General features: G+C 43.8%; 1 protein-coding gene across 2 annotated transcripts in view; it reads left to right on the forward strand.

Moving 5' to 3' along the window:
* The window catches only part of HDAC11 (histone deacetylase 11), an 810,750-nt gene that overhangs the window by 718,656 nt on the left and 64,155 nt on the right, over positions 1-27,939 (forward strand). For both annotated transcript variants that reach the window (XM_069643979.1, XM_069643981.1), the window contains one exon: positions 26,102-26,280. In XM_069643979.1, the coding sequence (XP_069500080.1) occupies positions 26,102-26,280 (179 nt within the window). The remainder of the gene's footprint in view (positions 1-26,101; positions 26,281-27,939) is intronic.

A 27,939-nucleotide genomic window follows, 5' to 3' on the forward strand; every position in this document is an offset into this window, starting at 1 on the left:
ATGGTGATGGTAAAACCAGAATGTATCAGGACAGACTCCTCCAGAAGTAGGCTGGAGGGGTGGGGGATCAGGGTAGAAGAATCAAGCAAAACAGGCAACACCTGTGTGCGAGAAGGGTGGGGGGCACAAAGGAACATCACAGGGGACCAGAGAGTGTGGGGATGGCCTGTGGGGACAGAGGTAGTAAACACATGTTGGTGCATGCTTACCTGCTGTCTGAGCAGGGGGCCGGCTCCTGGTCCTCCATGCCCAAAAAGGAATTGCCCTTTACTCATCTGCCCTTTGCTTCAGACGCCTGGGCGAGAGACATTAGAGTTAAGAGCAGGAAGGAAGAGGCAGGGCTAAGAAGGTGGGTGGTGTTTAGGCCAGGTGACCTAGTTCCACTTGCACCTGCTCCCCATCTGCAACGGAAAAGAGGCTGGAGGGCTCCTTAAGTAGGGAAAAAGAGTGACAAACAGGAAGGCACCAGGTGGGCAGGGCTTGCTAAGTGGGGAAAAAGAGCAGCAACCTGGAAGGCGCCAGGTGGGTGGGGCTTAGGCCAGGGGACCTAGATCCACTTGCACCTGCTCCCCATCTGCAAAGGAAAAGAGGCTGGAGTGCTCCTTAAGGAGGGAAAAAGAGCGGCAACCAGGAAGGCAGCAAGTGGACGGGGCTTGCTAAGTGGGGAAAAAGAGCAGCAACCTGGAAGGCACCAGGTAGGCGGGGCGTAGGCCAGGTGACCTAGATACACTTGCACCTGCTCCACATCTGCAAAGGAAAAGAGGCTGGAGGGCTCCTTAAGTAGGGAAAAAGAGCGGCAACCAGGAAGGCACCAGGTGGGTGGGGCTTGCTAAGGGGGGAAAAAGAGCGGCAACCTGGAAGGCACCAGGTGGGCAGGGCTTAGGGCAGGTGACCTAGATCCTCTTGCACCTGCTCCCCATCTGCAAAGGAAAAGAGGCTGGAGGGCTCCTTAAATAGGGAAAAAGAGCGGCAACCAGGAAGGCAGCAGCTGGACGGGGCTTGCTAAGTGGGGAAAAAGAGCAGCAACCTGGAAGGCAACAGGTGGTGTTAAAACTGATATAATAATGTTTCGTCCTCATTGTATATGTTGGCCTATGCCCAGTCGCTTTGCGAGGAAATCCGTATTGCAAGGTCGCAACCTTAAGTGAATCAAGCCTCCATTTTAGGTTAAAGCTGCCATTTTAGTTTATCCTGCAAAGTCACCCTGTGGCCTAAAATGGCCTACCTGTGTTCTCTTGTTCTTGCTTTAACCTGTTCAACCTCTGTAGGAGAGTTAATGTCCAACCTGCCTGCAGGCTACATGTTAGGGTCATGTAGACCTTGTCCTTTGTTGACCTCGGGATCAGGGGATTACTTGAATCGGCGATGTTAACCTACAAGTATATAAGAACAATAACGCTATTTGAACACGACATGCGAAACATCTGTTTGACCTGTATTAAAACAAATGTGTAAAGTTAAACCCAGAGAATAATAGTGTTTGTTAGCGAATGTATTAAAAAGTAAACCGCATGCACGAGATATGTAAATTAGGAACGAACCTGGCGCGACCCTAGCCCAATACATGATTAACTTGTAGGAAGCTGGACATCGTAATAAAGAAACTGTATAAATACGCTGATATCCAGCTAGCAATTCCTGTTCACTGTTCACATTGAACCCTGCTGGTGGTCTCTGTGATGTATTGACGGCCAAATAGCTATTTGTGTACTTTGTTTCGTAAACTGTACAGTATTGCAATAAAGATTCTGGGAATCTTTACAAGCCCGTGTCGGTGAATTTCTCTTTGCATGGTGTAAAAGCCTTAATATTGTATTTTCAGATTGCACAGATGGCGCCCGAATAGGGACCCTCAAGATCGACTTTGTCTCGTTGAAGGTTGGCTCGGCTATCGGACCGGGATCGGACGGTGCCAACAGAAATGGCCCCTCTGGACGAGAAGTGAATTCCTCGACAGAACTGCACGATCCGATCCCTGAACGGTGAGCTGTAGCCCGAGACGACGTCTTGACGAGGGTCCATATATCGAGGTGAGTAAATTTGCCGAAATCACCAGACACGTGGGTCCTTAGAATTGTCCTTAGTAACCCGATCGGGCCTCCCAGTCCTTTGGTCAGGTGAATCATGACCCGATTCTTAATTTAACCCTGACAATTTGAATTTGGCGCATTGTACTCGCGAGCACAATTATTTGACCTGGTAACACCAGAACTTTGATATGCCTGGGCAATTGTCTGCCTACTTCAGGGCATTATTCCGCAGCGACAGACAATCTTTGGAAGATAGCCGTCCCGCACCACAGGAGGGGTCGCCGCGTGTACTATTTACTGTAAGAAAGGCTTTGGTAGTATAGCATTTAATGACATTTGGCAAAGACAGACCAGACATAACTCTAATCTTCGGTGGCCAACCAATGGTAGCTTTGAAATCCCTCATATAGAATATCTAGAGTCTGTATTGGTAAAGAAAAAGGCTAGACCTGCAGCATTTGACGCATTACACAGTTGGAAAACAGAAGCTTTGCAGCAACAAAAGAGTAGAGAGAAACATATGCGTCGACATATGACGAGTGTCGAAAAGGCACGGTTATATGATCAAAATAAACAATTGGAGTCAGTTAGGAACACGGACAGAGCGTCTCAATTAGGCATTCAAAAAATGTACCCTTCAAAAGATGAATTGATTAATAAACTTTTGCATGAACGAAGGCCCAAAGCCTCTGTGCCACCCTGTACGTCCCTCCCCCAGGTGCTTTGCCCTTTCCTCTTGTTATTCCTCCTCCTATAGTTCCTCCGGTCCTCCCTGTTGTTCTTCCTGTTGTTCTTCCAGCCGTCGCTCCTTTGCCTGCCCCCTTGCCTCCACCTGTTGATATTCAGAATGTGCCTACTTTTCCTCTTCCAAGTGATTCTGCATCGCTTGTAGTAGACCAGGGCGCGGGATTAAGGGTTGTGATTTGTAATACTGTGTCCCCAGATAAAAAGAATGAATTGATTGCTTGGGCTGAACATTGTATGGAGAAGGGTGAACAAGCTGATGTTTTTTCCACACTCGAAAATTTAAAAGGTATTCCTGAGAAAAATGTTTTTATTGAAGGATTAGGGATTCATTTGAGTATAATGTGGAATAGATTAAATGATGTAGATCTCCCACAAGGGTTACGGGATTTGAACGCCTTAGAGTTGTCCAGAGATACTGCGGAGAAAGTATATGAGCATGTCAAGAGGATTTTTGGGTATAGAAAGGAGTTGGAAGAGTTACAGAATGAAGAAGCAGATGGTGATAGTTTAGGTATTATGTTCTTACAGAACCGGTTTTCTCCTCGCCGTGAATTAAAAGGTGAGGAAGCGCGAATTTGTACAAAGGATGCGATAAGATGGATTTCGGATATGTCGATAACTCCAGATGAAGTATATGACACATATGGTCAGCATACGTTAGAAATGCAAAAGAAAGTGATACAGGTTATGGTAGAATACCTGCAGAATGAGTGTGTAAAAAGAAAAATGTGTTGTCCCGCAGAATTGTTGAGTGTTTATAAGCCTTTTCGATTGATACTTCTTTGACTGCCTTAGCGCTTGATTTGGCTCTGTTGCTTAGTAAGCGTTCGGAGCTACCTACTTCTCAGTTGCCTATGAGAGAGGTCCCTCCGACATTTGTCCCAAAAGTTGAGATTGCGGTCGATGCTGCACAAGGAATACTCGTGGTGGGCATTCTTGCACATTACGTATCGCAGTTTGTTCACGTCCCGTTCTCAATACAGGATGTGAACACCATAAAGCAATCTATTCCTGATATAAGAAAGAATCAGACGGGGTTCTATAAAGAAATAGTCGGTCTTACAATCATCGGTATTCACCTTAAGTGATATTGATTTATTATTTCCCGTACTCCTGCCAGTTGATTTGTGGAAACAGATTAGGACTGTAGATGATGTACCTGGGTTAGGAGATACATGGGATAACATGGTTAGGCTCGACAGAGAAAGACCAGCTGGCGAGCGACCGCCTCAAGTGATATTAACTTTGCCTGATAGGATTATTGTAAAATTAAAAACTATAGTTCCTGAAAAAAGAATCATTTGGGACAAGCTTACGGCCTGTGTCCAAGGAAAGTCTGAGGGTGCTACCGATTTCTTCAATCGGTTTGAACAGGTATTTTCAGATTTCAGTGGACAAGACTTAGGGACAGAGTCAGGGAAAAGGCTGTTTGTCGACAAATTTGTACGTGGATTGCTGCCTGACATCCAGTTACAGATTATGTCTTCCGAAAGCGCTTGGCAGGCGAAGTCTCAATCAGAAGTACTGCACATGGCTCAGTACTATGAAAATCGTGTGAATAATGAAAAGGAAAAACTTGAGAAATAAAGGGTGACCTGAAAACAAAAGTCCTATTACAACAGATTGTTAGAAACCCTAGAGGGGGTAATCAATTTAGAGGTCAGAACGTTCCAGAGGGAAGTACGCCCCTGGCTCTGGTAACACTTAACCAGTGTGCCTATTGTCGACAGGAGGGTCACTGGCATGCACAATGTCCGACCTTGCAGCAAAGGTCATTTGGGAACATGGGTAGACGATCCAGAGGTCGCCCAGATGCAGGGGGCCCTGGCAGAGGTCAGTTTGCACCAGAATCACAGCAACCTCCTTCACAGGATAAGCAAGTTTCGAATGTGGATAATAGAAACATTTCTGATCACCCTTCTTCCGCGTACCTCTCTGAAGAGCTTCCTTTTGACGACATTCTGTTTCGTTAGGATTGCCCGAAGCAGGATTTGGAACCAACGCCTATTCCCGTTCATCAGAAAGGTCCCTATGTTGAGATGGCGGTGGAGAATAGGAAGCATCTATTTTTAGTAGATACGGGAGCACAGAAATGTTCCATTGACCATTCACGGGTTCCAAATATTCCCCTGTCAGGGCAGTCCAACGTTTCCGTAGGGTTTTCAGGCACACCTGTAGTTTGTCTGGTCTCTTTGCTGATACCGATAACACTGGGTCCCTTCACGGAGCAGTGTCCATTTCTACTTACCACAAACTGTGGGGAGAATTTGCTGGGGTTAAATTTGTTAAAGGAATTGCATGCAGTAATACATTGTTCCCCGGACGGAGTTCGGTTAACAATTTCACCTCAGCAATCACTCGCCTCTCCGTTTTTGACTCGACCTTTAACGCCAGAATTCAGTAATATTCCGGAATGCTTATGGGCAATTGATAATAATAATGTGGGCATTCTTCAAATTGAACCTGTTAAAATTATTCTGAAACATGGAGTAAAATTGCCTCACATCCCACAGTATAAGATCTCAATTGAAGGCGAACAGGCTTTGAAATGTATAGTCTCTGATTTTGTACATCGTGGAGTAATTGAGGAAATTACCAGTAGTTTGTGTAACAGCCCGATTTTGCCAGTATACAAAAAAGGTTATAATGCGATTCTCTTTCGGTTTATAATTGATTTACGTGCTATTAACAAAATTGTTGTTCCTCAATTCCCCATTGTACCTGATGTTAAAATGATACTAACTATGATTCCGGCTTCTGCCACTCACTTTAGCGTTGTTGACCTCAAAACACGTTTTCCAGTATTCCCATACACAAGGATAGTAGGTATTTGTTCGCGTTTACCTTAGGTGGACGCTCGTTCACATTCACTCGTGCACCACAAGGGTACACTGAGAGTCCAAGTATTTATAGTAGGGCATTAACAGAGCAGCTCGATACCCTCGAGTTGCCTACTACTTGCACGTTACTACAGTATGTAGATGATCTCCTCTTGGCTGCTGATTTTGAGAGTGCCTGTAAAGAAGGCACCTTGTTGTTGCTTTGTCATCTAGCAAAACATGGCCACAAAGCTTCACTCAAAAAATTCCAATATTGTTGTCAGGAGGTCGTCTAGTTAGGCTATCTCCTGTCAAAGGAGGGAAGACGGTTGACACCTGAACGAATAAAAACTATTTCTGGCATGTCTGTCCCAAATACGCAGAAGGAAGTTGGAGCCCTGATAGGTATGGCTTCTTACTATAGATTGTGGATCCCTAACTTTTCGTTAACGATTAAACCAATGCTGACTTTGACAAAGAAGGGCATTTCTTTGCCATTGCCATGGACTTTGGAACACCAGACAGCATTTGACTTGCTCAAAACCACGCTGTGTTCGGCGCCGGTTTTAGGAACTCCAAATTATGAAAAGGCCTTCGTGTTGTATGTGCATGAACGTGATGGATGTGCTTTGGCTGTGTTAACGCAGGAACATGGAGGGAAGAATAGGCCGTGCGGCTATTTCTCATCCGCCCTTGATCCTGTTGCATGCGCTTTGCTGTGATGTTTGAGAGCTGTCGCTGCTGCTGCTGCGTCTGTAAATCAGAGCGAGGGAATGGTCCTGGGTCATGCGTTAACCCTAATGGTACCTCACTCTGTAGATATTTTATTGAATAGAACTCAAACGCAACACCTCACTTCCGCACGATTGACAAGATACAAATTGATCTTGTTTGCTCCCCACATTCAAATTCAGAGGTGTTGTGTATTAAATCCGGCTGAACTTTTACCTGTCCCGCAAGATACTGTTGATGGTGACGAGACGTCACACGATTGCCTTTATACGACAGAACAAGAGACTAAAGGTAGAATCGATTTGAAAGACACACCTTTGAATAGCCCACAAGGAGAGCTATTGTGTGATGGCTCTTGTTTTAAACTTCCGAATGGTACATCCACGGCTGCTTATGCCGTCACTACTTTAAGTACGATTGTAGAAACCAAAAGAATTATGCATAATTCCGCACAGGCCGCAGAAATTATAGCATTAACTCGAGCTTGTGAACTTTCTGAAGGGCTTACAGTAACTATATATACCGACAGTCAGTATGCCTTTGGGGTAGTTCACAACTTCGGTAGACTTTGGAAAGAACGAGGATTCTTGACCTCACATGGCACGAAAATACAGCATGGCACTTTAATAGTGCAATTACTTTCAGCTCTCTCACTCCCTGTTCAATTAGCTATTATAAAATGTACAGCACATCAAAAGGTTACAGATGATATAGGAAAAGGGAATGCTTTCGCTGATCAGATAGCTAAACAAACTGCCACTGATTTTAGTTCAGAAATGTATGCTGTAAGAGAAACTGTAAATGTTTGCACTTTTGGTGAAAGTATCGATTCTGTAAAAGACATTCAAGCAGACGCTACTATAGAGGAGACCAAGAAATGGGTCGAGGGTGCAGGAAGATTGGATGATGATGGGTGTTGGGTGGACATTGTTGAAGGAAAATGGTTACTCCCTTACGCCTATATTACAATGATGGTCATTATAGCTCATGGTCCGACCCATGTCTGCGCATGTAAATTGACTAAAATGTTACACAGTGTATGGGCCAATGATAAAATTTTCAAAATTGCGGAGCGCTTTGTCCAAGGGTGCATGGTCTGCTTGCATCACAATGTAGGAAAAGGTACCTCGACTCCTAGAGGAAGTTTCGCTCCACCTTCTGTTCCGTTTGAGGTTATCCACTTTGATTTTATTGCAATGGAACGTTGCAACAATCTTAAATATGTGTTGGTTGTCATTTGTGAATTTAGTAAGTGGGTTGAGGCCTTCCCTGTTAGAGATGCAACGGCCATAACCATGCAAAAACTCTGTTGAAAGAGTTTTTTCCTAGGTTCGGGCTGCCGAGAGTCATCTGGTCGGATAATGGGCCACACTTTATCCCTGCTGTAATCCTACAAATATGTGAAGGATTACAGATTGATAAATGGTTCCATTCGGCCCGACATGCCCAAAGTGCCGGATTAGTGGAAAGGCATAACGGCATTATAAAGAACAAGCTCGCTATGACGTGTGCTGGCACCAAGTTAAAATGGCCGGATGCCTTACTGATCGTGTTACTGTCGATGAGAACAACCCCTCAAACTAAGACTGGGCTCTCTCCCTTTGAGGTGGTAATGGGGAGGCCTGCTAATATTTGGGGTATGCCAAAAAGTCGCTCGTTGCGGGATATAGAGAATGTGCTTCTTTCAGATTACTGTAACCAGTTGACTAAAAATCTGTTTTCAATTTATCACCAGGTGCGAGAGGCATTACCTGTACGATACAAGGGTCCTGGTCACAGTCTACGACCGGGGGACTGGATCCTCACGAAAGTTTTCGAGAGGTCGTCTTGTCTTGCACCTCGGTGGAGGGGTCCCTACCAGGTCCTGCTAGTCACCCAGACTGCTGTGCGGGTAGCGGGGCGTAAGAACTGGATCCACGCGACACACACCAAACGGATCCCGCAGCCCGTGCCATACGATACAGAAGACACAGAATACCTTTCCACTGCTGTAACCAATGTGCCTGAAACAGCAACAACCGACAAGAGAGTATCGGAGACCGTTCCAGAGTTCGTAAGGCCAGACAAAATGGCCATCTTGTCTCCGCACTCTCCAACAGTGGTACTTCCGGATCAATCATTTTCTGACCCCATTTCCGTTCACTCGCCACCTCCAGTGGGAAGTGACGACATACTGTTATCCGATCCTTTGGCACCAGCAATTGTGAAATATAATTTACGTCCAAGAAAATAGACGTACGGCATGGTTTTTGACTGTGCTATTGAGGAAATCATTTGAGGGCCTGCCTTTTGGCCCGACTGTACGAAAGGATTCTGTTGGGTAAGGGTTGTGGGAAAGACATTACGAAGACGTGCGACTGGTGTCGCCAGCAAACGAACAATTGGTGTTTTTTTGATTGAAGACTACAATGCCTGCACCCGCTACCGCTCGTACCGAACTTTTAGATAAATATGTGACTAGCAGAGACAATGATCAAGCAAGTAATGGGACCCCGAAAGTGTATTGTCTTTTTGTAATAATAACTGGGTTTTTAGTAACTGTTGGTTTTGGGTTATGGTATCTGGAGGAAGCATATCCGCTAGAGGACTTTTTACCTCTCCTTCCGTGCAATTGCATACCTTGTCGCCTAGAGATTCTTCGCATAGTCGGAACTATCAGAATAATACTCTTTTGTTAATAGTGAATGCCACTCATGCAATTTTGAATAGGACCAACTGCTGGATCTGCTCACATCTACCGCAACATGGGGATAAGCGGCTAGGTCGGTACATTCATCCTTTACCTTTGACAACTGCGTGTTATGCTTCTCTTAGAGCACTATTCTTTGGTCAATGGAATGACAGCATCTCAGGGAACTTTGTTGGTACAAATTTGAATAGTTTTGAAAAACGTGATTTGATGCCCCTGGGATGCTCGCTTTTAGCAAATAGGAGTAAGCCAAACGTTGCTTCCGTTAGGCCCTCTGATAGATTGTCTCGTCCTTTTCAGTCTTTGATCTCTTTCAAAATGGCTCCCATAGGCAATAAGGATGCCACGCCTCCATATTATTCTGTTAACCATAGCCCCGATTCAGTATCCTTCTGCATACAGAGGAATGAAACACGGTCAATGGGTAATTTTAGAAAATGCGCCAACGTTGCGAATTGGAGTAGTGAGAACAGACCTCTGTACGTAGGTGAACCTGTCTATTTCGTTTGCGGTAATGTGGCATTTCCATGGTTGCCCAGGGATTGGCAAGGAACCTGCTATTTAGGGATTCTATTACCTGGGGTATTTATTGCCAGTACTGCAGAAATTTTGAAGACTCGTCCACGAAGAGATGTGAAGGGGGATACTCCAGCACAAACTCTAGTAGACATCATGAAATCCTTTGTGCCATTTTTTGGGCAAATTACGAATTCAGAAAATATCAGGGGACTAGCGAGAGTATTGGAGAGAACCATCAACCGGACCACTGACATACTCTATAATATGACGTTAGAACAGAAAGCGTTAAGATTAGTAGCTCTTCAGAACCGGATGGCATTAGATGTCATTCTGGCAGAGCGTGGAGGAGTATGTAAATTAGTGGGGTCCGCTTGCTCCGTTTACGCACCAGACTCCTCTCCAACAATCTTTAGGGCGATCCAAAATCTACATGTTCTTAGTTCAGAAGTGCATGTTCCTGAGGGGAATTGGGAACTTAGTGCATGGTTTTGGGACCTCCTACGGTCGTGGGGATGGAAGTTGTTTTCGGCCCTGCTGATTATCTTGGGTAGTTTTCTGTTCCTTTGTTGTTGTATACAGTGTGTCCCTGGTATATGTTCAGTATTAGGGGGGTGTTGCACGCAAGCATCAAGTGTATTAGGGCATAAAATATACGCCCAGATAAGGATTCCAAGGAGTATGTGTTGAAAGAAACTCTAGTGTCTGATGTAATGGCAATAGATATGTCTGATAATGATTCGGGGTGTATAGACGTTGAAATGTGGAGTTACTCGCAAAGTGATTGAAGGTAGTTTAGCGCTTGGCATAGGCCAAAAGGAGGGTTTGTTAAAACTGATATAATATTGTTTTGTCCTCATTGTATATGTTGGCCTATGCCCAGTCGCTTTGCGAGGAAATCCGTATTGCAAGGTCGCAACCTTATGTGAATCAAGCCTCCATTTTAGGTTAAAGCCGCCATTTTAGTTTATCGTGCAAAGTCACCCTGTGGCCTAAAATGGCTGACCTGTGTTCTCTTGCTCTTGCTTTAACCTCTTCAACCTCTGTAGGAGAGTTAATGTCCAACCTGCCTGCAGGCTACATGTTAGGGTCATGTAGACCTTGTTCTTTGTTGACCTCTGGATCAGGGGATTACTTGAATTGGCGATGTTAACCTACAAGTATATAAGAACAATAACGCTATTTGAACATGACATGCGAAACATCTGTTTGACCTGTATTAAAACAAATGTGTAAAGAGTGTAAAGTTAAACCCAGAGAATAATAGTGTTTGTTAGCGAATGTATTAAAAAGTAAACCGCATGCACGAGATATGTAAATTAGGAACGAACCTGGCACGACCCTAGCCCAGTACATGATTAACTTGTAGGAGGCTGGACATCGTTATAAAGAAACTGTATAAATACGCTGATGTCCAGCTATCAATTCCTGTTCACTGCTCACATTGAACCCTGCTGGTGGTCTCTGTGATGTATTGACGGCCAAATAGCTATTTGTGTACTTTGTTTCGTAAACTGTACAGTATTGCAATAAAGATTCTGGGAATCTTTACAAGCCCGTGTCGGTGAATTTCTCTTTGCATGGTGTAAAAGCCTTAATATTGTATTTTCTGATTCCACAGTGGGCGCGGCTTGCTAAGTTGGGAAAAAGAGCGGCAACCTGGAAGGCGAGATCCACTTGCACCTGCTCCCCATCTTCCATCTGTACCATTAAGTAAGGGAGACTGGTTCCGTCCAAGTTGGCCTCAGGGACGGGAGCTCTAGATAAGAGTCACCATCTTGATCTCTGTAGAACAGCGCCCCACCCCCCAACCTTTCAGCTACATTTAAAAACTCAGAATTTGAATACACTTAGGTTATACTACCTGAAATTATCCAGGGGAAGGTAACACCTCCTGGATTCAAGAATTATTTGTTGAATTTTCATACTTTTTCTATGCACATTTTATTAAGTAAAATTAAGAGGGTTTACCTTGCACCTTTTGATTGTTTAAGTGCGAGGGTCAGATATAGTTTGGACATAAGGACTGTTTTTTATAATTTTGACAAGACTCAGACTTATCTTTACATTTAGTTTCCTAGGTAGGCAAACCCTCTTTAGGATAGGGATAGAAAGGCTGTTATCCAACCCTTTGAGGTAATAAAATATCTGATGTTGAAAACAGTACAAGTTTGCTTCTGCCTCTCATTTCTGATCCCTCGCAACGGGTACAATAAATTACAAGAAATTGCCAATAGTGACCCATAGCGTTTAAAGACAGAAGCACTGGCAAATGGCAGTAACCATGTAACCACGCAGTGACCAGGCAAATGGCAGCAGCATAAGAGTTACATCAAATATAGTAACCCAGAATCTTAAAACTTAAACCGAGGGTGGAATTACTGATTCAAGCAAATAAATGTGATTTGTGGCTTGTGCAAACTTGGACAATGTTGTGCCAGCATAACAGCGACATCTTGGAACAAGGCCAGCAATCATTTCTGCTGCAAAAGGACCTTGAAAAAAATCGAGGAAATCTTCCTCACCTGAGGAGTAAAGTTGCCCAGCTGATATGCTTGTTTAATTCTGTGTTAAGAGTGTTAAGGCGAAACATTCAATGCTGTTCTCATTTGAATAGCCTGTTGGTCAATGGAAGGTTGGTGGAATCAGGGAGAACATTTTCAATCACAAACCAACTGAGATTATTTTAATTGTGTGCATGTTCATGAAAGTGCTTAATGAGTGAGGCCTGCATGTTTGAATTTTTAACTTTCGTTCTATGTTCAACAATTCTCATATTGATGGTACGTGTAGTCATGCCTATGGACCATCGGTCAAAAGGACAAATGACTGCAGAGATCTCATTCCTAGTTTGGCAACTAGTGTAATTCTTCATGGTCTAATGGAAATCATTGTGAACATATTCAGTTATCTTAGTTGTAAATTTACAAGACGCACTTTGACCACATTGGTAATGCCCCTTAGGAATTGTAGTGTGGCAGCTCAAAACTTGTTGGATGTTTGGTGGTTGATTTTTTTTTGTCTGGTGAGCTGCTTTAGCCAATTTGTCGTTGAGGTTATACCGTCTTTTCAAAGTGATCAAAAGGCAGGAATCCGATATTTTGGTCAAATTAAGTGTCCAGTATTTTCAGATCAACTTCTTCAAAGCGGGGGTGAAACGTGAGAAGGTAGTTACACAAGCACAAATTGATTTGTTATCTGTCTGTTTTTTGGTGTTGAAAAGAGTATCCCTATCAATACATCATAATCTTTTGGGGGATTTCTTCAGGAGGCGCAGTGGGTATCCTCTTTCCCAAAATGTGTTAATCGTTTCATTCACCTGTTCCTGATACTCCTGTTTTGAAGAACAGTTGCACCAAGGCGCTAGAAACTGGCTAAAGGCTAAGTTATCAAGTAGATGTCCAAGATGCTGGCTAGAGTAGTTTAGAATAGTGTTTCTATCGGTTGGTTTTTTGAAGAAGGTCAAATGAATGGAAAATGAATTATTAATAGACCGTATTGTCAGATCTGAGGAGGAAATCTCGTGAGAATTCCAGTTCATAGAAAAATTCAGTTCAAACTATTCAGCCATAGGCCACATTTCTACAAAGTGTCACTATTGCTGGCCCAGATCAAAAGTATGTCATCAATATAACATTGCTAGCATATAGGCTATTGTGGCTGAAGCTGTGTTGCTGGAAAATATATTTCTCCTCGAATGCTGCTATGTATAAATTGGCTATTTTACTTAATGCCAATCTTAGCAAGTGTATAAAAAAGTCTGCTGTAACTGTGTGAGGCCGCTCCCGATAGTTTAAGACAATTTCTCCAACTTCAACTGCCTAATCTTGAGGAATGTTGGTGTATTTATTTACTTTTTTATTTTATTGGTCATTGTTTCGAAGCACCACAAGGCAAAAGGCAAGGAAGCAAGGGAACAAATAATCAAACAGAAAAATAAAAAGAATGGCAATAAATAAACAAAAAACAACTGTCCTGCTAGGCCTTGTGACATTTGGAACGTGCAAGTGCAGAGAGAGGTGGGGCGGGGGTAATGCTGTAGGGTCCCCCAGTGGGGAAATGCCAGTGGGGGCCTGTTACTGAGGCAACAGGTAAGTGGGGATGGTTAGCAAGGGATGGCGAGAGGGAGGGAGAGAAGAGGAAGGTCTTGAGGAGCTTGCAGAACTTGAGATACGTTTCAAGACAGAGAGAGAGAGGGAGACTGTTCTAAAGGAGGGAGCCAGCCGAGGTGAGCAATCTGCCATAAGCTCTATGCTTGGAAAAGCATCTTATCAGCAGAGAGTTGGAGCCGGAGGGTCGTATGTATCTTGAAGGAGAGTATTTAGTAAGAGAGAGCTGCAGATAGCATGGCCCCAGGCCCCAGAAGGCCTTATGGATGATACAGAGGCGTTTTAATTTTATTTTAGCAGCAACTGTGAGCCAATGGAGAGATTTCAGGGATGGAGAGATACTTGCGGCACTGTTCTGGATTAGTTAGAGAGGACGGAGTGAAGAAGAGGGCAGGTAAAGGAAGAGGCTGTTGCAGTAGTCCAGCCTGGAGTGGACCAGAGGTCTAGAGACATTGAGCTTCTGGGAGAAACGCAGTAATGTTAAGAGTTACCAACAAATGTGAATCTGAATGATACTTGCAATTCTTGATTAACTAGATGGCATCGCTGGTGTCTTTGAGGAACCCTCTTGTTTTGAAAGTTAGAGGTTTAAGAAAAAAGTTGATGTATTGCCCTATAGGGTGTAAAATGGAACCACATAAAGACACTACGGGGCTCCCTGGTGGCGTCCTCACACAGATCTTGTAAATGGCTCATGTCGTCATTTATCGGATCGGTCTCGAGTGTTGCATAGTGGGACTGATTTAACAAAAAGTTCATTAAACCATTGTTTCATATTGGGGGTTACTTTGAATTACTCGTCCCCCACCCTTGTCAGCCGGCTTGATGATCAGCTGATCATTGGATTTCAGAGCGGACAGGGTTGACCTTTGTGGCTTGGTCAAGTTGTCACAAGTATACTTGTTTTTTCTGGATTTTATGGAGGTCTCTTAGTACACAATTTTCAAAGGAAAGTACTTCGGGCGGCATATCCATATCCTGGGGGATAAACAACTTGTTCCTAAAGGAGGTAAATGCAAACTTCTATTTATTTATTTTACTTTTTGTAACATGCCACATGCCCTTAGGCCTCAGGGCGCACGGAAAATAAGACAAGACATACAAACAAAATAGGGTGAATCAGTAGGGGGGGTCGGCTCAATGAACAAAGGGGCAATTAGCCTGCTTTGAGTTTAAAGAGGGAGGTCTTGATCCTTTTTTAAAACCCATTAAGAGTCTTGATCTTTCTCATGCCAAGAGGAAGAGCATTCCATGATATGATATGGCATTTATAACGCGCCTATACACAAGTGTTTCAAGGCGCGACGAGGCAAGGGAAGACAGAGACAGCGATCTTACTAGGCCAGGTGTCTTTCAGATCGCGCAAGTGCAGGGGAAGGGGAACGAGGGAAGGGTACAGTGCAGTACATTGGATCAGTAGAATAAGTGAAAGCAATATGTAAAGAGTCCGGCCAGCTGGCGGCAAGTGCAAGGGTAAGTGCAGACATCAGGTGTCCAGTGCTGGTAGGGGACTGTAGGGATACAGAAAACAGTCCCCAAGTGCGGGGGTTGCCCAGGAGGCAGTGAAAGTGTGCAACTGGTGGGGGAGGGGACCTGGGCCCGAGATCAGAGGGTGGCCAGGTAACCGGTGCAGTTTCAGTCAGGAGTTCAGTAGGGGATAGGAGAGAAAGCAGAAGCAAAGAGCAAGGTTTTGAGGTGCTTCAGGAACCGGAGATGGTTCTCCTCAAGTTTCAGGGAGGCAGGGAAGCTGTTCCAGAGGGAGACCCCAGCCGACGAAAGAGCTCTACCACCAACTCGTTGCTTGGAGAAGCTTCTGTCCCGGAGGGAGTTGGAGGCGGATGAGCGAAGAGCTCGAGAGGGAAGATATTTAGGAAGAGAGAGTTGAAGGTATTGAGGCCTCAAGCCCCAGAAGGCCTTGTGGACAATGCAGAGGGTTTTGAACTTAATCCTTGCAGCCACTGGGAGCGAGCGCAGAGATTTCAGTCCTGGAGAGATACTATCCCTGGGCTTGAGGCCAAGGACATGTCTCGCAGTCCTGTTCTGGATGAGTTGCAGAGGGCAGAGAGTAGAAGCAGGCAAATTGAGAAAGAGGCTGTTGCAATTGTCCAGCCCAGAGAGAACCAGAGCTCTGGAGACAGCGAGCTTCTGGGGGAAGGAGAGGAAAGGAAGACTACCTCTGAGGAGGTGCAGCTGGTAGTGTGCCTTTTGAGAAGTCAGAGATGTGAGGAGAGAAGGAGAGTGTGGAGTCGAAAATGACCCCGAGGTTTTTAGCTTTGTAGGTGGGAGCAGGAAGAGGGCCAAGAGAGGCCAGACAGAGTGTGTCAGGAAAAGGAGTGAGCAGGTGTGCTGATGAGAATCTCAGTCTTACTAGCATTAAGGCAGAGGTCATTGGCGGCACACCACTCCTGGATAGCAGATAGACAGAGAAAGAGGCTGTTACAATTGTCCAGCCCAGAGAGAACCAGAGCTCTGGAGACAGCGAGCTTCTGGGGGAAGGAAAGGAAAGGAAGACTACCTCTGAGGAGGTGCAGCTGGTAGTGTGCCTTTTGAGACGTCAGAGATGTGAGGAGAGAAGGAGAGTGTGGAGTCGAAAATGACCCCGAGGTTCTCAGAGATGAGAGACGCAGAAGTTGTGGCTGAAGGTAGCCTGAAAATGAGCTCAGTGTCATCCGCATAGCACTGAAAGTTGGGGCAGAGAGCGGCGATGCGGTGGACAAGAAGTGCCAGGTATTGGTTGAACAGCCAGGGAGAGAGGTTAGACCACTGGGCAACACCACAGGTGGAGATAAAGATAGAGGAGAGGAAGGACCCAACTTGGACCTGGGAGGGATGATCAGAGAGGAAAGAAGTCAGCCACATCAGGGTCTGACCGATGATACCCAGGTTATCACAGAGACGGTTGAGCAGGATGGCATGGTTGACTGTGTCAAATGCAGAAGAGAGATCAAGTAAGATGAGGACACAGGGGGTGTTGGAATCAAGGTTGGAGAGCAGTTCTTCACGGATGTTCAGGAGAGCAGTTTTCGTGCTTCTGGCAGCTCTGAAGCCAGACTGATGTTCATGAAGTCAACCAACAGATTCAGTGTGAAGATTAAGCTGGGAGATGGCCAGCTTTTCTAGGAGTTTGCCCATGAAAGGAGGGATGGAGATTGGGCGATAGTTAGCCGAGCAGGAGGGGTCGGCAGAGGGTTTCTTAAGAAGACGGTGCACAAGGGAGTGCTTCAGAGGGGACGGGAAGACTCCATTGGTGAAGGAGTGGTTGCAAAAGTAAGCCAGAGCAGGAGCCAGGGAGTCAATGTGGTTCTTGATGGTTTTGGAGGAACAGTGATGAACCTGTTTTGACGAGACTTTCATACATCGGACTTGTCTAGAAACCTCGTCTGGGGAGAACAGGGGAAAGGCAGAGAAGGAGGAAGGAGAGGTGGCTGAAGAAGCGCCAGAGGAAGAGCAGGGATTAGAGGGAGGAGGGGGAGAGGAAGAGAGAGAGAGAGAGAGAGAGAGGACAGGATGTCCTGAGTTTTAGAAATGAAATGAGAAGCCAGAGCCGAGCAGAGGGCCTGGGAGGAGACAGGAGACGTAGAGACTGCAGCAGGATTGGCCAGTTCCTTGCAGATTTTAAAGAGTTCGGCCGAGTTGGTGGATGGCCCAGAGACGCAGGCTTGGATGTGAGCTCTCTTCTTGGTGCGGACAGAGAGCAGGTATTGCCTTTGGTGCAGGCGGCAGGCCAGTTTGTCTGAGGATGCACCAGAAGCACGCCATTTCCACTCAGCCACACAGCACTTGCGTTTGAGGGTGATGAGGTCTGGGTCGTACCAGGAGTTGCAGAGTTGCACTTGGCTTTGGGCTTCAAGCGGATCCTCATGACAGGGGCAAGAACATCAAGAGTATCAGATATAGCAGAGTGGAGCATAGAAAGGGATGGGTCAGGGTGAGAATCAGCCAAATTGGCGGGGGGGGGGGGTAAGTGGCGGGGAAAGCTTCAACTGACACACGCTTCATGGGTCGGATAACCAAGAAGGTGGGTGGCAGTGCTGGAGTTGGCTTGGCCTTATGGGGCCTGGACGTCAAAACTGGAACCGCCAAATCAAACCAGCTTAAACCTGGGATGTAGAAACCTAGACTGATCCTGTGACCTAATTGTGCAAGTAGGCTGATGCGCCTTTAGGCTGTCGATAAGGCTTACGGGTGCTTCACGATTCCAGCATTTGTGGGTCACTGTCAGTAGTTTGTGAGTGATGCGATGTTTCACATGGAGCCAGTGAAGGTCCCTCCTGGCTTTGGTGATTTGATCACACCAGGTTAGGCCAAGAGTCACACGAACTGCCCCATTTTGGATGACTTGCAGAGCTGTGATATTACCTTGCGAAGTACCGAGCAGCAGGCTTTTGCAATAATCCATGCCAGAATTCACCAGGGTCAAGGCCACAAGGATCTATCCCTGGGGGAAATATAGGGACGGATGTGGTTGAGTAATTGGTTGATATAACCACAGGATGCTGAGTGTGTGCGACATGGTGTTTCATTGTAAGCTCGGCGTCAAGAACGACGCCAAGCGTCTTCACACTGTTGGCCACTGTAATATTGCTATCTGCAATAATGAAGCTCTGATAGTTAGTGGCAAGATTTTTTAGCCTTGGTCCTGAGGCAACAATCAAGAGCTCTGTCTTGTCCGTATTTAGGGCAAGCAAATTGGCTGCCATCAAAGCCTGGATTGTGCCGTAGAAGGCATTAATAGCCACAGAGTCCTGCGTGAAAATGCCTGAAAGCTCCAGGACGACCTGGGTACCATCAGCGTAGTTGGTATAGTGGACACCCAGGTCATCGAGGAGCATCAGGAGTGCTGTAATGTAAATATTAAACAAGGTGGGTGAAATTCGGGATCCCTGGGGAACCCCTGAGATTATGGCAGCGGGAGAGGAACTGGCATCTTCAGTAGCAACTCTCGCATTGCGGGCCCCAGGAAGGAAGCCACCCACTGTGCAGATGGCCACCAACAGTGAGTGGTCAAGGACCCCTGAGAGGTCTAGCAGCATCAGAAGGGCTGGCTGACCTCTATCCACAATGCTGGTGAGGTTGGATTTCAAGTTTAGCATGGCAGTCTCCGTGCCATGTCTGGCGCTGAATTCAGACTGCTGTGGGCCAAAATGTTATTACTCTCAGTGAACTTCTAAAACTGAATATAGGCCACACGGTCCATGATCTTAAGGAAACAAGGCATGTTAGTTATTTGGCGGTAGTTTTTAGCGAGCAAAGGGTCAAAGTTATTATTTTTCAGTAAGGGCGTAATCCAGGCCTCTTTGAGAAGAAGGGGGACATGGCCTTCGGAAAAGGCGATATCCTGTTGTTCACTATTGGCAAAAAAGACGTGGAATCTATATGAAAGAAATCCCTAATATTCAGTTCAGTTTATAATGGTGTAACCAACTCTGTTGGCACGAATGATAAGCCTTTTTCTAACAGAGTAATATGCTCACTGTCATAGGAAACGCTGACATATTGAACACAGACGATTTCACCTGGGATATTACCTCGTCCTGGTGTTGAAGGATCCTTGAGAACCCTGTGTTTGTTGATTTGAGAATAGGGGGTCTGCGACTGCTGCTCTCATCTCTGCCTAAAAAAGGTTGATTGTCAGGAGGTGCAAAGGAAGTAGTATCCTCCGTTCTCTCACTGAAAGTGCTTGACTCAGACAAAGTAGCCTAGTGTTTCTTATTAGGAGGCCCCTGGTATCCTCTGTTCGCAACATTTCTTGGGTTGGACGTGTAGTTATCTGCTAAATATGTATATGTGCGGTCCTTGGAGAACAAAGCAACATCTTTTTTCAATGTGTCTGCTTTTTTTTCAGAGTTGAATTTTTGAAACGTCCCTGTTTCTTTGTGTATGGCTGCTAATTTAGCTATTGTGTTGGTAATCGGGGGACTCTCTAAGACTTGATTTGTTGCCTGTTCTAATTCTTCATTTATTTTGGCAGCTAATCTGTTAGCAATTGTGATTGTGTGTCAGCACTTTCTGGCAATTTGACTGAAACCCACCTTTTATTCCGGATCATCCAAGAACAATACTGGATAGATGGGAACCTAGAGGCCTAATGGTATGATGTTTGCTCTTAAGTATTCTTTTAAAAGGTAGCCGTATAACTCAATTTCTTTTTATTACATTTTCAATAGATAATCGGCATTGATTTGATGTTGTGCTGACAAGTTAGCTGGTAAATTGGTAAAGAAAGACAGACCCACCCGTATTTCTTGATGTTGTTGCTCCCTGAAACTAAGTGTGTCACTGTCCATTCTAATGTCATAAACAATCTAATCGAAAAGATAATGTTTAGATCTAAAGAGGCTTCAAATATCGTCTCAGCTAGCAGTAAGCTGAAGTGTCAAGTGCAAACCAACGCAACAGAGCACAATTGAAAAAAAATAAAACAAGGGGTATGAGAGTACAAAGTGTTGCAAAGGAATAGCCAGCCCCTGCTGAAACCTTTCAAAACAAAATCGTTATAATACAAAATCAACAAAACAGTCACTGAACAAATATTGAAGTGAAAAAGAACAAAAGACAACATAATTAATGTTTTATTAAAATGTATGCTTGGTAAAGTTAAAGAAATGAAAGGTCCACTGAGGACTACGTTAACATTATTGTCAATGCAATTGTAAAGAAAATATGTGGGTATGCATACACCTCAACCGGACTGCCTGGAAATTGTACACAATCAAATACAGTATATTATGAAACAAAGAAAACAATCTCAAAGAAAAGAAATCATTAACACATTCTGGTGTGATGACAAATATCAAAATCATGTGAAAAAATAATCATAACACTAGTTGTGTAGAAACAATTTTTCCCAAGATTGTGCCAATAAACGTTCATTATGGGTTTGTAGTTGGCCAGGTCGTCTGAATCTATGTTTTTTTCTTTTTTTTCAAAAGAGGTTGTATGATTGATTAATGGTAGAGGGTGTGATATATTATCTGAGTAAGAAATCGGTTTGAGGGAGGCTATTGTTTTTAGGAGATCTGGGGGCAGAGAAAGTAGAGAATTCGGTCCAGAGGGGAAGTGAGCGTGCCGAGGTACAGGGGGTGCTAATGCTGTGGAAGGTTCATTCAGTGGTCTCTCACATTTTGTCTATTTTTTCAATGAACAAATGTGTTGATTTTCTTATTTGTCTTGAGTTGCTGGTATCTCAGGGCCTCGTGAGGGTTTGGTATAATGTTTTTCTACTTCAAAGAGGGCTTTACTCCTGTTAGAGGCTGCTGCAGTAGTGGTGGAATAGTAAGCAGCTTTGGCCTCAGTAATCTGAATCCTACGGTTGGCACAGAGATATTTGAGGTTGGTGAGGTTCTGTCTACTTGGAGACGTTGTCTATATGGGCAATTCTATATTTGTCACCATCACTCATTTAATCAAGCAGACCAATAATGTCCAGTTCCAGTTTATATCGTACTTTCATTGGAATTGTCATTTGAATCCTAAATGCCTGTCAAATCGAATCCCTTGCATTATACTGAAACATGTTCGACCTTGGTTTGTACTTATATGTCCATTCCATGCCCAACAGTTTGCATTTCTTATTCTTCTTTTTGTTGTAGTTACACCTAACTGTTCCTAGCAAACCTTTCTTCTATTCTATTTCAGACTACTGGAGGTGTTACATTACACAGGAATAGAGATATTTGTGAATATTTTAAAGTTTTTTACGAGAAATTGTATAGGGAAAACAGTGATCCTACGGTGGATAGATTAGAATCGTTTTTTGGAAAAATTTCACTCGCTAAACTGGCCCTAGAGAAGCAGACTTTACTTGACCCTGCAATTGAGGAGGTTGAAGTTAGCACTGCCATATCTCAAATGAATGATGGAAAATCACCGGGTCTTGATGGTATAGTCTCGGAATTTTATAAGAAATTTGCAGTTCAATTGGTGCCAGTTTTGTGTAAACTCTATAATGAATTTATGGCAACGGGGGAGATGTGTGATTCGATGAAAGAAGCATTGATTGTCGTGATCCCGAAACCCAATAAAGATCATACTCGGTGTGGAAACTATAGACCTATTTCGATGTTGAATGTTGATCTAAAAATTTTCACTAAAATTTGGGCCAATAGGTTGAGGTTATGTGTGGGAGTTTTGATTGATGAGTCTCAGGTGGGGTTTGTTCCAGGGCGGTATGGTTATGATAATATTAGGACTGTGTTAAATGTGGTTGGTGAACGTTTTGGGAAGGACTCGAATGATGTTATTGGGTTTTTTGATGCTGAAAAAGCCTTCGATAGGGTTAAGTGGAAGTTTCTGGAATACACATTAATGAAATGGGATTTGGCTTGAGTTTCATCAAAATGGTGGAGTGTATTCATAGAGATGTTAGGGCCAAAGTTTTGGTCAATGGGGTGATTTCGGATTCATTTCCTTTACTGCGGGGCACGCGACAAGGCTGTCCGTTATCACCTTTTTTGTTTGATTTGGCATTAGAACCTCTTGCTACATATATTAGACAATGTGAGATTATTAAGGGAATTATGGTTGGCAAGGTTTAAGTTAAGGTTTTATCGTATGCCGATGATATGCTTCTTATGCTGTCAAACCCTGAGGTGTGTGGAGATTTAATAAAAAACATGTTTCAGGAAGTGGGAGAGCTGTCGGGACATAGAGTGAATTGGGACAAAACAGAGATTTTTCCATTGTCTAGCCGATGTGATTGTAATGTTTTGCGTTCGTGGCATTGTAAGTGGTCTCCGAGGGGTGTCAAATATTTAGGTATACATATTATCGGAGATTTGAAGAAATTGCTGCAATTTAATTTGGACTTGTTAGTCACAAATATGTCATTATTGACTAAGAGATGGGAGAGGTTGCAGTTGAATTTATGGGCAAAGATTAATGCAATCAAAATGGTCCTCTTGCCAAAGATTTTATATATTATTCAATCGGTTCCGTTGTTGTTATGTAAGAAGCAGTTAATCCCACTGGAGAAGTTCTTCTCTTCTTTTTTGTGGGGTCCGGGAAAGAGGCCTCGGGTTCCAAATATATATTGGTACAAAAGGTTGCGGATAGGGGGTTTGAATTCCCTGATTTAACAAAATATTAAAAAGCCTTTTTGCTAAAAAAAAGCTCATATTACTTTAGGGAACGGAATGCAAAAGAACCACTTTGGGTGCGCATGGAAAGGGACGTTTGTGCGCCATTTGAACTAGGAAATGTATACAGTATGGATAAACTACCAAATAAGAGGTTGAAGTTTATTCCGATTGTGGCGACAAGGAAGGTGATAGGGGAATGGTTTAAGGAAAATGATCAGAGTTATGGTTTCAGCCCTGATGCTTCTATATGGTTTAATGATGTTATACATATAGATAATAAATGTTTGAATTGGATAAGTTGGATAAATAAGGGTGTTCTGAGGCTGGGGGATGTGATGGATGGTGACCGGTTGTTGACTTTTGTGGAATTACAAGATTGATACGGATTGAGGCTGAGGGAGAGGAATAGATACTTGGCTTTGGTTTCTATGTTGAATAGTAGGATGTATATGGCGGAAGGTTCTATTGGAAAGAAGCCAGAGATCAGTAAGTTGTTAGAGGGCCAGGAATACTGTGCGAGTACTTACATGCAATTTATGCCTATTGATAAGAAACTACAATTTGCATGGTCTAGATTGAGAGAAATTTGGTCGGAAGAGGTTCAGGATGACATTTCTGAAGTGGATTGGAGGAATGTTCTAAAGGTTACTTTGAACTTGGGACCCGATATGGGTTTACGTTTAATTAGACAAAAAGTTGTAGGGAGGTTGTATTGGACACCGGTTAAGATGTTTAAGCTGGGGTTACGACCTAATGATTTGTGTTGGTGTTGTGATGTTCATAGGGGAACTCTATTGCATTTACTGTGGGATTGTCCAAGAGTGCGGGCGTTTTGGAAGGAGGTAATTGATAGGATTGATTTGATTTTTGGTATTGTTTTGCAGAGATCTGCAGTGAATATAATTTTGCTTTCCAGTAAAAATAGATGTGGTAGCGCTAGGAGACATTCTTGTTGGATTGATAGAGCTATAATGATAGCTATTAAGTTGATACTCAGGATTTGGAAAACAAGGAAAAAGCCAAATGTTGACGATTGGTTGACGGAGTTGCATGTCTTGGCAAGCTATGATAAGGTTTCATTTCATAATAAGGATAAGGAGGAAGATTACATGCAGCTATGGGGTCCGTTTATGGCTCTCTATGATTGATGCGTATGTTGGGTTACTTTGTTAAAGTGGGTATTCAGGGTGAGGTTAATGGGTTTCGTTCCTTTGTTTTCTTCTTTTTCTTTTTCTTTCTTTTCTTTCTCTGTTTCTTTCTCTTCTTTCTCCTTTCCGTTTGTGGTATCGTTTGTTGTCATTTGTGTTTGTGTTGTCTTTGGTATATTCAGATCAATGTGTTGAATATGTTTCACTAATGGTTGGTAATTAGTTGGTATGAACTCTTTATAATGCTTATGTTATTATGTTAATTCTGTTCTTTCTGGTTAATATGAGACATTGTTACTTTGCTGATTTATGTGTTATATGTGGAATTTAATAAATTGTTTAAAAAAAAAATAAGGATGCCCTATTCCTTTTGGGGGTACAAATATGGGAACTCCCACAATCAAGTCATCTTTTGATGTGAGTTCATGGGCTTCTTTCCACTATGGTTGCATTTGTGGGGCTAAGCTTAACTCCGCTGGCCACCCCTTTGTTATGTAAGTGCAAAGTATTTTCATCACCTCATCTTTCTCGGAAGGTGCAGCCCTCATTTCTCTACTAACTCTGTCTTCATTTTCAGTTTGTAGATCTCTTATTGAAGCCACGATGCGTTCATCATTCAAAAAGTATTTTTTGTTTCATAGGTGACCTTGACAAACAGTATGATTGTTTAGTATTCCATCCTAGCCGATATTCCACATTATAAATGAACACATAATTTTGCTGCCAATCGGGCCAATCTCGATGTGTCCGTTTTTGTTATTATAGGACTTAAAAGGTTTACACGACTTAAAATGTGTATAAGAAGTTGGAGATCTGTGCAAAATGTGAATGATCAACCCACAGATATTACCAATACACGTGATAACATCAGCTTCCATGTGTAACACAGGAATTAATTAATGATTATTTCAATGTCTTTGAGGTATATGCCACGACTTGTTCTACAGCATATTATGTTTGTGCGAGCAGTGTGACAATCTGAATGTTCTGGAATCCACAGTCACTTATGTGCTTATTCCAGTCAAACATTAATGTGCCCTTTTTTACATCCATGAATGTGGCTTGCATGTGCTCATTTCAACAGTCATCTCATCTGTTAATTTCAAGAGAAATGTGGCATAATACTAAGTGAGGAATAATAGCCCTAGTGCAAAAAAGATACATGTCCACTGAATTTTTACAAGAAGTCAAAGTATGCCCTACTGCTTGCACTAGGACAAACTTTGCCTTGGTGTAAAAATGCATACACATTTATATTTTTTGCACTAGGGCAATTTATGCCCCGTTGCTTATAACATGCCAAACTGCACTTGTCATGGTGCAGTGGTTGTCTAACATGTCCCAGTGTTTTAGAAATAGGGCAAACTTTGCTCTAGTGCTAATACCGCAAAGTTTCTGTAATCTGGCCTCTGGTCTCTTCTCTTGTCCGTCGCTTCTGCAAATGTGTCCTAAACATCAGTGTCATCAGGAATACATTCACAATATACAGTGTCCTTCAACTCTTCCGTGGTTAAGCAAAATTGCTTTCATTCTTTCCGTTTCAAATAGTTTGGCACCTGTTGTTTCAATATAATAATTGAATATTTTAAGCTAGTGGCTCCAGGATAAATATGGTGGCAGTGCTCTGACATTTGCATTTTGCATGTTTCGTTGCATGCTTAATTGGGGGTTTGCTACCTTGGCTTTGAATGTTTCACATGGGTCATCTGGTGGGGGTGAGTCGATCCCGCCTCGTTGCCAGTGTTAGGTTTCAAAGTGCCCCCTTCAATAATCATACCAGGCTTCAATAAATGTTTTATTTAGTCAATAGATTTCTTATGGCCTTTTTTCTCTTGGTGCAGTTTTGCAGTAGTATTTAGTCAATGCAGCAGAGAGTCCCACATCTGGGAGCTGCGCGTCTCTCTCACACCACTTCCCTCAAATCGCATCTCTCGCATGGTCTCCCTGCCATCTGCTTCCTGATGTTAAGCACGGAAGGGTGCTTTCTTTGAGCTTGATTTGCTCAAAATGTTACATAGGGACTTGAAAAAAAAATTGCCAATCGATTTTTTTTTAATATTGCCTATCTATTTTTGAAATAAAACATTTTGGGCGAACCATCCCTTTAAATAGTATTTTATTTTTTTGCTTACTTATTTAACTAACTGTGGTGTTGTGTTTTGCGAGTTCTGATGTACAAGTGTATGAAATGTCACACACGTGTAAAATAAAACTTCTAACATCCTTTTTAGGAGCAATAAAGCGAAAAATTGAATTAGATTGGGGTACAGAGGACCAGGAATACCTCCAGAAAGTGCAAACACACATGGAAGGGGCACTAAATGAATCGAAACCAGACGTCATCGTTTACAATGCAGGAACAGATATACTGGAAGGGGATCCACTAGGAGGCCTGTCAATATCTCCGCAGGTTAGTAAAATGCTTCATACGATTTCCTGTGCAGTTAAAACGTGGAAAGAATATGCGCACCTTTCTAAAAAAAAATGCATTATTATTTGTTACATATTATTTTGATATAATTTTTCTGAATCTTTGAATATTACTGAAATATATTTCGAAGGGATTGTGTCCTCCGACGTATTCCTTATCTTGATAGATCATCTCCAGCTTTCTGGCCTCAGAAACATTTTTTCAGTAGAGGGCGCTGCGCGTCGACGTCCCTCGAGCCGATGTCCCTCGACAGCCTCCGTATCGGCGCCAACGTCATCATGCGTATAAATAGACTTGCGCAGCGTCCGTTGCTCAGTTCCGTTTTTCTGCGCTTCGTCTGCCTCGGAATCGCATTGCTCAGTTCGTTAGTCATATATATTCTTTATTATTCCTCGAGAATACCAACTCTTACTCGATGGCTTCCTCATCCGAACCGACGACTCCACGGTCCGGCTTCAAAAAATGTCGAGACTGTGGAAAGAAAATGTTGTTGACAGATCCTCACAGGATCTGTTTGTGGTGCCTGGGATCGGAGCACCAATGTTCTGAGTGCGAGGACTGCATGTCCATGACGGCGAAAGCCTTGAAGGAGCGCAAGGGGAACAAGGGCTGGTACTCCCCCCTACTTCCTAATATCGAAGAAGGACAGAGGACTGAGATCTATCTTGGACTTACGAGAATTGAACAAGTTCCTCAGGAAGGACAAGTTCAAGATGGTAACTCTCTCTCAGATCCTTCAGGCCCTCCAGCTCCAGGACTGGCTGGTATCTCTGGACCTTCAGGATTCTTATTTCCATGTGCCAATCCATCTCAAACACAGGAAATACCTGAGGTTCGCATTTGGCGGCTCTCATTATCAATTTCGAGTTCTGCCATTTGGGCTGACCTCCGCCCCGAGGGTCTTCACCAAGCTAATGTCGGTAGTGGCTGCAAGTCTAAGGAGGGAAGGGATTCACGTCTACCCCTACCTGGACGATTGGCTGATCAGAGCTGTATCTCTGGAACAAGCTCAGATCCAGCTAGATTATGTCTGCCACTTCCTTCACAAACTGGGCTTCTCCCTCAATTTAAAGAAATCACAGATGATACCATCACAGAGACTCCAGTTCATTGAAGCGGTCCTGGACACTTCCCTGGGAAAAGCCTCGCCACCAGAGGTGAGGGCTCAAGATATTCTGCAGATGGTCACCAAGTTTCAAAATGCCCAACGTCTCCCAGCCTTCGACTTTTTGAGGTTGCTAGGCCTCATGGCATCCTGCATCTTCCTTGTGCCAGAGGCTCGCCTGAGAATGAGATCTCTTCAGTGGGCACTAAGAACTCAGTGGTCGCAATTCTCAGGGAGAATGACAGATCTTCAGGTTCCAGACAAGGTGGCTCGAGACCTTCAGTGGTGGGCCTGTCAGGAGAACATTTTGAAAGGAGAACTGTTTTGGCAACCATGGCCGGAGATAACAGTAGTCATAGATGCCTCACTCACGGGGTGGGGAGCCCATGCAACGACTTGACCATCAGCCGTCGTTGGTCTCCATCGGAGTCCAGACTACATATCAACCTGTTAGAGCTGTGAGCAATCAGACTAGCGCTGAAGGCTTTTCTGCCATCTGTACAGGAGGCAAATGTCCTGATAATGACGGACAA

Source organism: Ambystoma mexicanum, chromosome 2p (assembly GCF_040938575.1).
Source record: "Ambystoma mexicanum isolate Mex_15411 chromosome 2p, UKY_AmexF1_1, whole genome shotgun sequence".
NCBI classification, from domain to species: domain Eukaryota; kingdom Metazoa; phylum Chordata; class Amphibia; order Caudata; family Ambystomatidae; genus Ambystoma; species Ambystoma mexicanum.